Raw genomic sequence first — 14,696 nt, forward strand, 5'->3', positions numbered from 1 at the left:
TTTACCTTTGGAGAGTGGAATAAGCCAGTCTAGCTCCTCCTCTTCTCCATCCTTTTAAAAAATCTGGCTGTTTGAAGTGGGCTCCTGTTCTTTTGCTTGATAGGGGTAGACAATGCTGGCAAAGCAATTTTGATCTCTCAAATAGATCAGAAGTTTTCTGGAATTAGTCTGGGAAAAAGAAGCAAAGCTTCTCCAGAAGAGATAGGTGTTGAATAAACCGATCATTGATTAAAAGTGTCATTCTATCAGTCTTAGGCATAAGTATTATTATTTATATAGATATTTTTCCTGACATCTTCAGTAACCTTTCTACTTCAAGTTTCTTTTCAAATTAAAAATGTAAAACAAATAAACAACAGCAAAGCAACAAAAAAACCCAAAAAACAAAATAAGTTTAACTCCAAAATAACCACACCCTCAAAGAAACCCCTGACTAGTTTAGGCATCAAGCCTGTCCGTGTGTGTTTAGAGGTGTGGGGTGCTCTCATGTGCTGCATGATCCCAAAGATCACCAGTGAGCTGATTTCTGTAGAAGGCAAGATAGGAGAACTGGGTTAGTGAAAGGGATATGCGACACCTTCCTGCTGAGATTACCAGACTGAATCCAAATGTCCATGCATTGTGCAGACTGCCAAGTCCAACTGCTCTGATCAGCCCAGTGTATTTCATAGTGCCTTAAGTGTCTGTGTCTCAGGAAAGGAACATTTAAATGCAGCACTAAGAGACAAACCTGTTTGCAATAGTGTCATTAAAAAGCCAGAAACTGAATGATCTTATTCTCTCTCTTGCTGTCCATAACTACAGTGAGAGAGTGGATTTTTGGTCTTACTTGTATGAGAGAACCTTGGGAAGGAAGATTTAAGTTACCAATCCATGACAGTAGCTTTTCTTTGTCATCCTATGCACATAAAGCCCCCCAACATTTTAATGCAGCTGAATAACCTTTTATTGAGATTACCAGGTATTAGAGAAAGGAGTCCTTCCTATCAGGTGTAATAATGCAACCTCACTTTCTGCCTCTTTGAAGAAGAGAAGGTGGCATCACACTAGGTTGGGCACCAAAATTTCTGAGCAACTACCATAAGTAGATGGGATTAATGTGTTTTGCAAGTGTGGCAATATCACTTCATACCCCAGTGAGAAGCTGCAGAGCGTCCAAGATCTTTATTTCTGAATCCCGTGACTCCAGAGGCATCCTTTGAGAGGAGGTCCAGATTTAGAAGGGCTTGAACACAGTGTGTCATACATGAGAGAGATTATGCTCAAAAATTGCAAACCCTGAAGCAACTTGTGCTGCATTAGAATTTCGTCCATAGCACTTTAAAAATACTGCAAAAACAGGACGCAGAAACTACAATTGGAAAAAAAAGACAAAAGCACTGCAGAAATACCTTGGAGAAGAATTCAGGAGAAAAATAATCTATGCTTGCAGAGTGAAAAATAATTCACTGTGTACATGGGTCTTTCACTGGCCTTTTTTTTTCCCCTGGATTCCAGGATGTCAGGTTTCTTTAGGAAGAAGAGATTTAATACAGTCTGAAAGTACCTCACTGCCTGAACATGTCAGCATAGTTTGGGGGAATCTTCTCTAATAGTTCTTGGCACGTTTTGTTCTCCACAAAAATGAGAGGAAAAGCTTTTGTATGATTTTAACCTAGACACATTCCCCTGATCTTAATGTAGATGGGAACCTTAACAAAAAAATAACCTCAATAATATTTTTTAATATTTATAAATAAGCAAAACTCTGCAGTAGTCTTGATCTACTGACTATCTTTATGAAGGAAAATAATGACTAGTCCATTCGGATTCACATAAATTGCTTGCAGGCTGGGTATGGTTCTAAGGTTTTAATGGATGAGGGGTGTCCTTGTTGTGGATTTTTTTTCTCAAGCAGCTTTTCTGTTTTCTTAAAAGAGATTAGTTCCATGCTGGGGTATTTTTGGTTGTTTTTTGTTGGGGCACAGGGCTAACCCTCATATGAGAAACGTAATGAGCCACTAAGGGTAAGACAATGCATTTTTCCCCATCACTGGAATTACCTTTTACCACCTTGTATGCATGTGCACCTTTCCTGGCAGATTTCTTTTGACAAAACATTCAGAAATCATCACAGCCCTTCTGCCCACCAGCAGCAGTGCAGCTCTGCACAGAGGCCCAAGCAGGAGGCATCTTCAGTGTTGTTTATTTCTCCTTGCACAAGGCTGGACCACTTGCCAGCTGGCTGCAGATGTGGTAGAAGGCTAGCTGGCTTCAAGCCTTGCTGTGAGCCCAGGGGGTCTCTCCCTCTTCATCACAGCTGCTGTGAGTGTTAAATGCTCAGCAAACAGCTGATCCACTTGCAGACACTGTGCCTTCATCTCCCACCAGTTTTCAAGGTATGTGAGGACCTTGACATCCAGGTACAGAGCTGGTGTCCAGCTTGGGTTTGTAGGGAAGGAGGAGTTCCTCTTGTGCTGGAGCTAGATATGGGAAGAGATGGCTGGTGCTAGGCTGCTCCTGAGGAAGAACATTCACGGCCCAGGAGATGCAATAGATTTTGAAAGCAGCTCTTGCCTTTTTATCTTTTAAGCCACACTGTTTTCCAAATTCCCCATCCAGGAATGCCCAGGAGGCCATTGCTGTGCTCTCCTTGCAGGGAGAGGACTGTAAGGTCTTGCCATACCTTTTTTGTAATTTGCTGTGCTTTGGTGGCAGCTAACACTGTAGGGATCACAGCCAGCTCCAAGTTGTCCTTTGCCCCATTGTCAGAGGGCAGAGGAGAAACTTAAAGCTTGTTTTTATGAAATCACTCAGGGACAGTACCCCGTGATTAGAAGTACAGTGTTGTTTCAGGTTATATGATGCAACATTGTTCTGGTCTCAAAGCAGCTTAAAGCCTTTGGATGGATTTGCTCCATTCTCATGAAGGTTTATTATATACAATGAATGGAAACAGACTTGCAGGATTAATTTACAATATATTTCCACTAATGCTTGTTGCTTATTACACTGAAATAATTCAGAGCCAGAGCAGGTTTGAGGTTTTTTTTGCCTTGTAGTGAGATAACAGAAAGATGTTTTTATTTAACTTAAGCTTTAGCTGAGGTATTACTGCACTCCTGTTGAGGTTTTGTTTGGAGTCTATCAGGGATATAACTGATGAGAAGGGTAATGACTGCAGCACAGTGCTGTTGCTAGGAAGGGTGAAATGCTGTACAGCTCTTTTGGCTTTCATCTAGAGCTGGGGAGAGGACTGGGGGCTGTGCTGCTACATGGGAAATTCAAATGGCCTGAGCCTCAGATAAACCCGAGCAAAAGCAGCCAGGGTCGTTTACTTCTTGCCCCTCTTCCCCACAATATATTTGTCTTCCAAGCAGCACCCACTTCTCTCCAGCTTGAGAGAATTACTGGGCATCAGCAGAGAGTAAAATTCATCCTCTCATCCTGTCCATTTAGCCAGCTGGCTGCACATTAAAGTTGTTTGGCCCCTGACTTTTGTCATGTTTTCTTAACCCTTTGCATGGGTGCTTGAGGAGCCTTTCACTCTCCCAGGGATGTCAGCATCCCCTTATGAATTCACACTGTTCAGAGGGGATCCGTGCTCTCATTCAGGGCCTGTTTTCCCACTGACAGCAAAATTAGTACAAACTTGATGGTGTTTTTCTATTCTGTATGACACCATGGAAACATCGTATTATTTAACAGGTACAGGACTTCAAAGTAATATCAAGAAAGTGTAGGAGTATCTGTTCATCAACAAAATTTACTGATTACTCAGTACTTCCAAAACACCAAAAAACAAGTACAGGAAGCACAAGTGGGATTTTGTACCTGTGGAAAAAGTAGAAGCCTTAAAATATTTTCATGAATGCCCCTCCTTCATGGGTATTCTGTACATTTTGGAGGGAGAAGAGAGGGCTGGAAGGAATATGGGAAATCTTTACAGTAAAGACTCTGTCCTGCATCAGGGGCTTTCCTATCCAAGCCCCCAAAAAAGGTTCACTTAAATGCTTGGATGCAGCATGTACAGTGAATTAGAGGGCATGATTGGTTTATCTTATTTCAAAAAGTATCTTTCTTTTCTCTTTATAGGCTACAGAGAAAGAACAGGAGTTTGCTGCTGCGAGTGCAAAACAGTTGGAATATCAGCAGCTAGAGGACGACAAGCTCTCTCAAAAATCTTCATCTAGCAAACTTTCCAAGTCTCCTCTAAAGATCGTCAAGAAACCGAAAAATATGCAATGCAAAGTGACGCTCCTGGATGGATCGGAATATGCCTGTGAAGTAGAGGTAAATGGCTTTTTGTCATCTTATTTTTTTTCCTCATCCTGTCAGGAGATAAATGGTGAAAATTATATTTCTAATTTAAGAAAAAGGATGAATGGTGTGATATTTCACCAGTGCCAAGCACAGAGGTACTTTCATTGTTTTCTCTGGAGGTTGTTGAAGATGGTGCACAGATTTGAACTAGGTGAGGGATTCCGAGCACTCCCTGAAACAGTCAGAGACTGTGGAATCATTTTCTGTTGGCACAAGCCACAGCAGAATGCAGAAAACAAAGTATGGGCAACCAAGCCCATAAACAAATAATGATCTTGATCTCACTGGGCTTTTCTTTTCCTTGGTACTTCACTGAGTTGAGTCTTCCATTGAGTCATTGCCCATACAGAAATTCTGACTATTGTGACATTACTGTGGGCATGAGAGACACCCTGGGCAAGTGGAGAAAATGTCAAGCACAAATAGCAGTGAGAATGGAAAGTTTTGTGTGCTTTTCCATGATGTCTGTGAATCACAACTGTGTTTGAATGTTACTGGCAAAAAGATGCTGTGATTTTTCTGTAAGGAGGCTTGCCTTTCCTGCTGGGACTCTGAGAGGAGCCTACTTTTGGGAGGGATGATCTTTGCTGTCACTTAAAAGCCAGTCTGTGCCTGTGGGCAGACCCATACTAAGAGGATGCCTTCAACTCCAGAAGGCCCCAGAAAAGCAAAAAGTGAGCACATTTAGCATCTCAGAGTAAGCATGAGAACATTCAGAATCTCAGGGTGGACCCTTTCTCCATTCAGTCATTGTCATCAAGGTGATTTTTGGGCACTGGACCAGCCTGTACTGTTTTAGGTCAGAAGGTCATGCATACAAGACAAGGCTGAGCCTGACCAAGCAGTGGCTGCAGGGGAAGGATGAGTCTTGGAGGGCCTGGCTAAGCCAGCCATCCTTTGGGTAACTGCTGAATTCCATGGAGAAGAAAAGCCTGGGGAGAGCAGAAGAATATAAAGGCAGAGATGAAATAGTCTGCAGGCTAGAAAAGGAAATCCACAGGAGCATGGAAAAGGAGAAAGAATGGAGAAAAGGAGTACCTGATTGGGAGCCAAATCATGGCATCTTTACAATCATGTTGCGCACAGCCCCCTTGTCCTTCAGCTGCTCTCATTATAGCTGCTTTGCAGAGTGGCAGGTGAGGAAAAACCTTATTTTTTAGTTAAGCCTGGCATTGCAGTTTGGGTCAAATGTTGTCATGCTAGGAGTGAGCTGCAAACAGAAGCTGGTATTTTACTACTGTAATGGCAAATTAGCTGTCCATGGGGCTGAGTATCTCTTAATTTCACTGGCCAAGTCCCATGTTGTTTCCTTCAGCCTAGGACTGGCTATCTGGACACATCCTTTGTGTCTATTAAATGGTCATTTCTTGACCTGCAGTCTCTCAGGTCACTCAGGGATAGTGTGGGAGCCATTAAGCTGGGGGAATGACTCATTCTGGCTTTGATGGAAAGAGTCAACTCATTTCAGCTTTTGCCACTTGCTTGTAAAATGTGAGTCACTTTCTGGAATACAATCAAGCAAATCTTACCAAATAAGATTTCTATGGAAATCTTGTCTAGCAGGCTGAGCTTTATCAGAATCTAAGATGGAGCAGAAATGGAGATTTGTTGTGTTAGATTTCCACTTATGCAAAAAAAAATGCTGTTAATAATACTTTTTTATAGGAAGTTTCACTCTTTCACTAAACTTGAGTTTTCTTGAAGCATAAAAGTGCTGGCATATGGAAGCCATCCTGTTTTATTGCTTGTCAGATTTCTCCCTCTGCTTTGCAAGTTCTGAATAGCTCTTGAATAATGTCCAATATAAGTTTTGTATGAATTTTTTCTACTTACATTTCTGAAATATTTTCAAGTTGTATTGACTGTCATCAGTAATCGTTTTATCTGCTTCTAAGATGATCAGGCTTCCCGGGCAGAATGTAATACTGATGAGAAGAGAGCTCCTAAAAGGATTTTCAAATGATGAAGATGTAAAACTATGATGATGAGTAGACCATGGGGTACACTGAAACAAAGTTAGTAAGAAGGAACAAATATTTCATGGCATGAGTGCAGCTGGAGTGGTGATACAACTTACATGCCTTAAACAGTGTGATTCGGACTTTCCATCTGTATTGATGATAGAACTGCAGGTGCTTCTGTGGCACAGCCCACTCTATCCCATGAGAATTCTTGGTGGATCCAAAGGAAATCCACTTCCTACATTCATAAAGTTTAGCTACAGTAAAAGGATGCTGAGTCCAGCCAAGACAAATGATGTGACTTTCGCTGTGCTTTTTCTCCAGAGGAGCAAAAAAGTATTCACAAAGGTATGTAGGAGGGCAGGGAAGCTGAGGGTCAGTCTCAGGAGACATCTCCAGGAAATGTGTAGGAGGTTGAAGTTCTACAGAAGTTTTGGGTAATAAAGTTCTATGTCAGTTACACAGAAACTCAGTGCTGCAGCATGAGAAACAATCTATCATATTTCAAAAATATGCTATCCTATTTTAAGGATCACCTTCAAGTGAACTCACTGTATCAATTGAAATGGGGGAAAATGTATATATGTACAAGCATACATACCTACATACAGATATATTTGTATATGTGTTATTCTCTGTCAGCAGCACACAAAGCCATGAAGTTTTACAGGGACCCAAAAGGATCATTAAGTCCAGCTCCTAAGTGAATGGCCAATACAGGGATTGAACCCACCCCCTTGGTGTTATTATTACCATTCTGTTAGCAATTGAGCTAATCTCAGCTCTTTCTTATATATATATATAAAATATAAAGTATACTAAGGTGCCCAGCAAATTATGGAGGTCAGTAAATTGCCCAAGACTAATTCTTTAAAAGAAAAGTGAGTGGGACAGGCAACATGGCAATCAGGTATTTAATGCTTCCATTCCTTGTGTTCAACCCACATAACTGCGTCTTTCAGAGTGGACAGTGACCCAAGGCAGGGATGGGAAAATTTTTAGATGTGAGTCAGAAATGTATGTCATCCTGTGTTGTCAGTTCCTTTCTTTCTGCTCCATGTGTATCATGCTTCTACCTGCTGAAGGCTACAAAGCAATGTAATCTGGAAGGACCAGAAACTTAGAAACCTAATTTTGAGCTAGAATAATACCTCTGTCAGTGAATCTTGATTTGGATGCAGGCCAGGTATTTATCTCTCCAGAATTGCATTCCCTAGTCTGGGAGTTGGGGATCATTATAGAATCCATCTATAACCCATCCAGTTACTCCATAAAGTGCTTTGCAAATGACAAATGCTTTTTATGTATGTTAAATATTAATGTAATTTAAAGGAGCTTATTGCTCTCCAGTAGAGCACAACCTGCAGCTTATCAATTATGTGTTCATCCCACTAACGACCTGGCAGCCGATGTGGCACGTACTCACAGATTGAGACACTTCTGAGGCAACTTTGGTTAATCCATTATGCCCTTGCTGTCCTTTGTTTCAGAAGCCCCTCTTTCTTATTCCATATTTAATGCTGAGCATTTTCACTGTCTACTGCTATATCTTTCAATCTCTCTCTCACATTCAGGGCTTTGCGTTTGTGACACCGGGGGTTTTTTCATGTTGTATGAGATGGATGAGGGAAAGTGTAGTGGAGCTAACTTCAAAGCTGAGGTTAACAGGGTGTCTTTTAATGTAGTCTCTATTCAGTGAAAGGATCTTAAGCAAATACCAGGTAAAAGCTTTCCCTTGAGGCCCTGCAGTGTTACTGCCTGTGTGCTCTATCTGTCCTGACCCAGAAAGTCTTTCATGCAGTAACACATTGCAAGCCAAAACCAGGTTAAGGAGGTAACCCAACCTGTTCATTCATCCTCCTCCAAAACCATAAACCACCAGTGTTGCCATCTGTACCCCCAGTGCTGCTCTTGTCCAGAAGCCTGCAGATGGTAGTGGCAGCCTTATTTCAGAGCAGGGTTTCCTTTCCAAGGGGGGATGGCCACCTGATGGTGCTTCCCCTCCCCAGGGAAAGCTGTTGGCTTTTGGAAAAGAGGTATTTGTACATTGACATTGTCCCCAGTCTGCCAAGACAAACAGCCTCAGGGCAGCTGTGTGTTTCTCCCATGTCATGAAGAACCTGGAGATTTCTGAGGGGCGTTGGATCACAGGAATCGATGCAGTCCATTCAGAGGGACAAAGCCTGGTGGTTTCCACCTAGATGTTCACCCCTGCTGGCAGTGGTTCGCCTGGGGCTGTTCATTGTGCTCTCCCAGACAGCATCATGCTCAGAAATGTTGATTGCCAAAGTGTCCAAGGCTAGAGCTGTGGCCAAAGCTGCCCTTCAGATTGTCTCTTTTAAGCAACCTAGACCTATGCTTTGCATTCATTGGTTTGAAGAGCAAAGGAGAAAGCAAGATCCAAGACTGTAAATTAATTTCAGATAACCTAAAAAGGGCAAAGAACACACTAGTTCAAGTTTTTCCTAAGATTCAAGAAAACAAGCAAAAATAAGGTATTTCTGGGTTTCTTCAGCTTTAAGTAGGACTTTTCAAATGCTCTAGTACAATTATGTTTCTTCTAGGATTTATTTCCCTTCTTGTCCATATCTGCCCCATCTCAATTTTCTGTTATCTAGACCACTGCATTTTAATTAAAAGATGCAAGTGGAACAAGCTGTCATGCTCTCCATTACACATAGCCTAATTTAAAGTGTCTTCCTAAAACAAGTCAGAATTTGTCTTTGTTGCTGCTCTAAATATATACATGCTGTCACTCACAATGTCAGGGCAGAAAGCTGTAACATAATCTGTCTAAATAAATGGTAAAATAATTAGATTTAATTTTGAAAGGCTCAGCTGTCTGAGGCCATTGGTAATTTATACTCTTTCATCATTCCTGTACCACTCAGACTTTCTTATCATGCAGGCCACCAGTGAATGAAAACAAATGTTTCCATGGCAGCCTGTCTGTGGCATCTCTGCAGCCCTACATCAAACAGCAAATTGACGTAGGATCCAGATAAGCTGCACAGCACATGGAGAAACAACATCTCACAAAGTATTACTGCTAACCCCACTTCTCTGTGAGTGGGGGTCAGCTGAGGGGGGAAGGGACTGGTAAAAATACACTGTATAGGGGTATTTTTAACTCCAGTTTCCTCAGTCATGCTGCCACCGCAACTTGGGCAGTGGTTCAGTGTCCCATGCTGTAGCCACTGTTACACCTTTGTAATGAATTTCTGGTGACTTCCTCCCTGGTGGAGACCCCACTTAATGGATTTCCCCACATCCTCAGGTGACATCAGAGTAGCATGCTTGAGTTTGAATAGCAAGAAGTTTTCTTTTCATACCTTTGAAACCAGGACTTGTAACATGGACTGAAGCAGACTGGAGGGAACGGGTCCCTGTCTGCCCTACACAAGTGTGGGCTGATAATCCTTTTTGAAGACAAAATGGACATGAAATAAATGGATTCTCTAACAGTTGAAGTATTGCTTTTCACATTAATTTCTCATTTTCCTGTTAAAAAGTGCGAGTGCATGATGCATCCTTAAAAATAAGTCATTGAAGATTGCCTTAGGACAGGCTTGAAGGGTTGAGAACGAGCAAAATTATTTCTGCACTGCCACCTCTGCCAGCAATGAAGGAGAGCAGTGGCTGCCTGTGCTGTTTTCCTGACCTGCAAGACTCCCTCTGGAGGAAAAATCCTGCTGTGTTTCTGTATGATAGAGGGGGAATGCACGGCCCCGTGGTCCCCCTCCCCACACAGTCCCAGCTAACCCTTCCCTGGGAGTTTCCGTGTGGACCCGCAAGCTGCTTTGGCACGGGGACTTTAATAACATCAAATTTCTCCTCGGTTTTGAGGTAGGTTTTGAGGTCAGGAAGGAAACCTTGTAATAAGATGCACTCTGCATTCTGAAGGATACAGTTTCGGTTACCCCCTGCACATTTTAATTGTTTAATGAATTCCACACAGTCCCTTGCAAATGGCTTTACATGCGAAACTGATTATTGAATGCAAGGGGAGTTTTTTTAATAAGTCTTTTCATTTGACCTACTCATTGCTTACACTTCACTTAATTTAATATGAAGACCTTTGTTTTGGGTCTTGTTTCTTCCCCAGGATATGTTTCAGTAAAAGTGGCCGGGTTGAGAGGCATCATCCCTGTTACACAGCATGTTTTCTGTGCCCAGACCCTCTAATTAGGGCTGACTTGGATTAGCCAGGGGATTCACTTAAGATCTATGTTACCTGACACATGTCAGTAGGAGTCTGAGTGTTGCCTGAATATGTTTCAGCTGAATAAAGTTAATAAACAATTCTACTGACTTGCTTTTTCCAAATACCATAGGCCTCTTTTTATGAGTTAAAATAGTTGTCAATTCAAGAAGCATAATGATCTGGAAATCAACACCAATGTCGTAATGATCTCATTATGATCAACTGTGAGGCTGAGAAGAGAAAGGATTTTTTTCCCTTCAGTTTGGTAATTAAAACAAAAATAAAAATGTTTGGGATTATTATTCTTATTTCACTGAAGCTAAAGAAATCTAAATCAAAGCAAGTCAGGTTGAGCTGAGCCTTTTGGAAGTACCACAAGGCTGAGGAAGTGGGGCTGGAGCATTTCTGCCTTGCCAGGGGAGGCTTCTTGTGGCTGGGAACATCTGGGCTGTGTGGTATTCAGGGGCAAGGTCTCTGTCACCTAAACAACTGGACAGATATTTTCTCCAGTTCATATGCAAGTATTTTAGAGACTGAATGAGGAGCCAAGCATTAAAACTAAGTCACCCCTTTAGATGTACCAAGTGGAGCAGGTGGGGCCTTAAATTACACATTTTGGCATAGCAGAGGACGTGGTCACAATCAAATACCAGAAGCTTAAAAGAAAAAAAAAAGTACACATTTTCTCAGATCTACATTTTCTACATCTAATCCTCTTAACTAGTTAATAGTTTCTGAAAATTATTTGTGCAGTGACATGTTGAGTTTATCAGGCAAAAATACTCATTTTGATACCTTGGAGGTGCCAGCTATTTTTCATAACATTAAAAACTAGTGTGAGCAGTCCACCTACATTGACAAATACTTTCAGCTGCTCTGAAACTGCATGTATTTTGGGAAAAAATGGTTAGCTGAAAACTTTCTACTGCAATAGTGCCTCTGGTTCCCTCCCCTTGGAGAACCAGCTGGACACTAGCCAGGTAACAGGAGCTTGTTCTCCATCTGGCAAAGTTTTTAAAAACTAGGTTTGATCATGCACACTCAAACTGAGGTACTTCAAGGTTCCTTGCTGGTTAATCTGTTTGCAAGAGCCCAGGAGAGGATGATCTTCCACCTGCCTTTCACTCCAGACTGAGAGATATCTGTTGGCTCCAGGGGCCCTGTCCTTGGCACCATCCTTGCTGATGGCCTCACCAGGGTAAGACTACATCAGTCCCTTTGTGTTTGTCTTCTCCAGGCTTATTGCCTGGGGTGGTCTTAGCCCCAGAGAGCCTCCAGCTTCTTACTGGAGTGCCTTGTGCAGCCAGCACCCAACTCTGCATGTATTTTTTTAGTGACTACTGGAATATAAATCAAAAAGAGTGGATTAGTGGTTTTGTCTTTTCCCTTTTTCAAATGGACACTCAAAGCCTTCTGCTGTTTCTGTACAATGTGTACATTCCTCTACCTCATGCCAAAACAACACAGTAGTTGCTGATTTTCATGTCACTGCCCAGTCACGCTCCTGCCAAGCCTCCCTGCATTTTGTCCTGTTTCCTGCTCTGTTTCTGTGTCAATGAAGTGCCTGCTGCTTGTTCCAGTCCCAACCAAGCTGTCTAAATTCATCAACTCTCTTTCTAGTTGCTCCAATTTATAGGTGCTGTCCCCACGTTTACACTTAGAGTTGCCATTTCCAGACCCAAACTAAGTAAATCTTCACTTTATTATCATCCTCTGAATATATTACCATGTCAAAGAAAATCTTAACGCCTCATGTGGGTGATCTTTTTTTTTTCCAGCTGAGCCCCATGCAGCACTGGGCTGCTTGTATGTTTTCTCATCCTTGTCTGTTGATACAGTGAACAGAATATCATAGACAGGACTGGGTGTTGAACTATCTGCTTGCAAAGCAAAGTGTTGATAGGCAGCAAGGTCTGTCTCTCATGGTTTATCTCACTCTAGCAGAAATGGTTTTGATCTGAAGTGGATAAATCTTGGATGTAGCTTGAGAACAAGATATGTTAGTTTTCATGAAAACCCCAGCATTGATGGTGCAATACCATCTAAGGTACCCCAAATCTAAAAGCCTGATCATCCTGCTCCCTCTTCTGCCTCAAGAGCATCTTTCTCTGCAGCGTATTTTTTTTTTTCACTCCAGGCTGGCAATGTAGGTCAGAGAGAGCTCTGTGGCTTTTAAATTCATATGGCAAGATTACTCTCTAAATCGGACTATGTTGACAGTAGAGCTTTTTCAGCTGAAAATAAACAAACTGTTTATGGGTTTATTTTTGTTGATATATGCCAAGGACTATTTATATCTCAGGTAGTGATTGGTTCCTCTTGCTATGTTGGTACTAGGCTTGTGCACAGTTAGTTAGCACGTGAGATGAGGAGAAATGAGTATTTGCTGAGTTTATCCAAGTGTAGGTAGAATAAGGAAAATATTTGTAGCCACCACTGGAAAGCTTCAGCTGCTGCATGAATCCCAAGAGACCCACCTGAGTTACTGCAGAGTGTCTTGCAGGAGGCAGTAGGGCAATCAGGAGGCATTAAGCCAATGGATCAGCTGCATGTCTAGCTAAAATCCTAGCCCAAACAATCTGTGCTCTCAAGAAAGCTGAGTGAGGGGGTTACTTTCTCTGCTGAAAGGCCTTCATAAATGGAATACTGTTTATTATTTTATGTCATGATTTAGCAAATGTGTAAAGCTAATAAATGTGCTGAGAATAGAAGTTCTAAATGAGAAATTGTGTCCACTGTTTTTATATAAATTTATCAGAGGGTAGTGCTCGTAAGCTGGTAGCAGACCTCAGTTTATACAGTATGCATTCTGTTGATGCACTTGGGATGCATTTGATAATCATCACATTTGACAGGTATTTCTGTAGCCATTGTGCACGTGCAGACATGGCTCTCACACTTCCCCATCCAAAACCATGCTCCAGAGTGTTCGTTTTTTATCGAGTGCCCCCAGCACAGTTGCATTGTCATGAAAGGAGTGCTCACTGTTTTCCCAAGGATGCAAACTGTGTGGAGCACCCATCAGTACACTTAGAGCTTGTGTGGTGCCAGTGCTGGTGTGATCTCTGCTGCTGATGTAAAGGCAAAAACCCTAATTTGGTTTGATGCCAGAATCGGGACTAGGTCACCAATCTTCTTACTGGGATTTAGCAGTCCTCTGGGTTTTTTTAGATTAGTGCTGGCTGTTTAGGATTGCCAGCTCAAATGGCATTAAAGAAGGTTGCCCCTGATAAAAACTATGTCATATTATACAATGTCATTGACATTTGCTGCAGGTATCTAGCTGTAGCATAGGCAGTGTTACGTGTTTATATCTGTTGATCTAAATGCTTGGTTAGCGGTCAACAGAAAAGGTTATTTTCAGGAATGGTAATACATTTCAATATGCTGTAATACAATAAATATCAACAAGATGCTGAATTATAGTACTTCCATCGTAGGTGAAAAAAAGACAGTGATCAATCATCACTGTATGTTAAAATAACTTCTCATCTACTCTGTTTCCTTATGTGCCATCACTTATAGGTACAAGGCAGTATAAGATAGTGTTCTAAATTAAAAGGCAGAGACAGATATGCAAAATATTATTGCAGGTTTTATTTCAAGCTGTTACTCTATATCAGTCACCTACTGGGATGTTTTATGAAGGTTCACACATAAAGAAGTTAATAAAGAAATAGAACAGTTGGAGAGCTTACACTGATATGCAGTTTTCAGGAAAAGCATTTCTGTCCTTGAAGTACCTTCATAATTGGAAAAAAAAAGTCTTTTTAATATATCTTTTATTCAGAAAAATCTTTTTGAAATTGTCTAATTCTTAGTTCCCCCTACTTTTGGCTAAATATTTTATTAAGTAGATATTATCTGGAGTTTTGACTTGGGACATTTCCAAATACAGTTTACCATTGAAGTATGGAAAACTTTTGAGAACCAAAAAATGAATGTATTTTGCTTTGAACATTTTCTTTTCTTGGAGTATGTTTTTTTTCCCTGTGCATCCTAAAAGGCTGGCAAAAATGTCTTGTTCAATATCTCCTACACTTACAAACTGGATGAGAGGGTTCTGTCCATCCTAGGGATGCATTTATGAACATTTACGGTTAATGACTATGTGTTATATGTTGAACATTTATGTTTCCTCCTCATCTAGGGGAGGGCGACAAAGATTCTGAGAGGGCTGGAGCACCTCTTCTGTAAAGACAGGACTGAGAAGGTTGGGGTTGTTTGGC

At 41.4% G+C, this 14,696-nt stretch overlaps 1 protein-coding gene across 8 annotated transcripts in view; it reads left to right on the plus strand.

The window, feature by feature from the left end:
• The window catches only part of EPB41L3 (erythrocyte membrane protein band 4.1 like 3), a 143,093-nt gene that overhangs the window by 77,871 nt on the left and 50,526 nt on the right, over positions 1-14,696 (plus strand). For all 8 annotated transcript variants that reach the window (XM_050970691.1, XM_050970692.1, XM_050970690.1 and 5 more), the window contains one exon: positions 4,075-4,272. In XM_050970691.1, the coding sequence (XP_050826648.1) occupies positions 4,075-4,272 (198 nt within the window). The remainder of the gene's footprint in view (positions 1-4,074; positions 4,273-14,696) is intronic.

The sequence above is a fragment of the Serinus canaria genome, chromosome 2, assembly GCF_022539315.1.
Source record: "Serinus canaria isolate serCan28SL12 chromosome 2, serCan2020, whole genome shotgun sequence".
Classification (NCBI taxonomy): Eukaryota; Metazoa; Chordata; class Aves; order Passeriformes; family Fringillidae; genus Serinus; species Serinus canaria.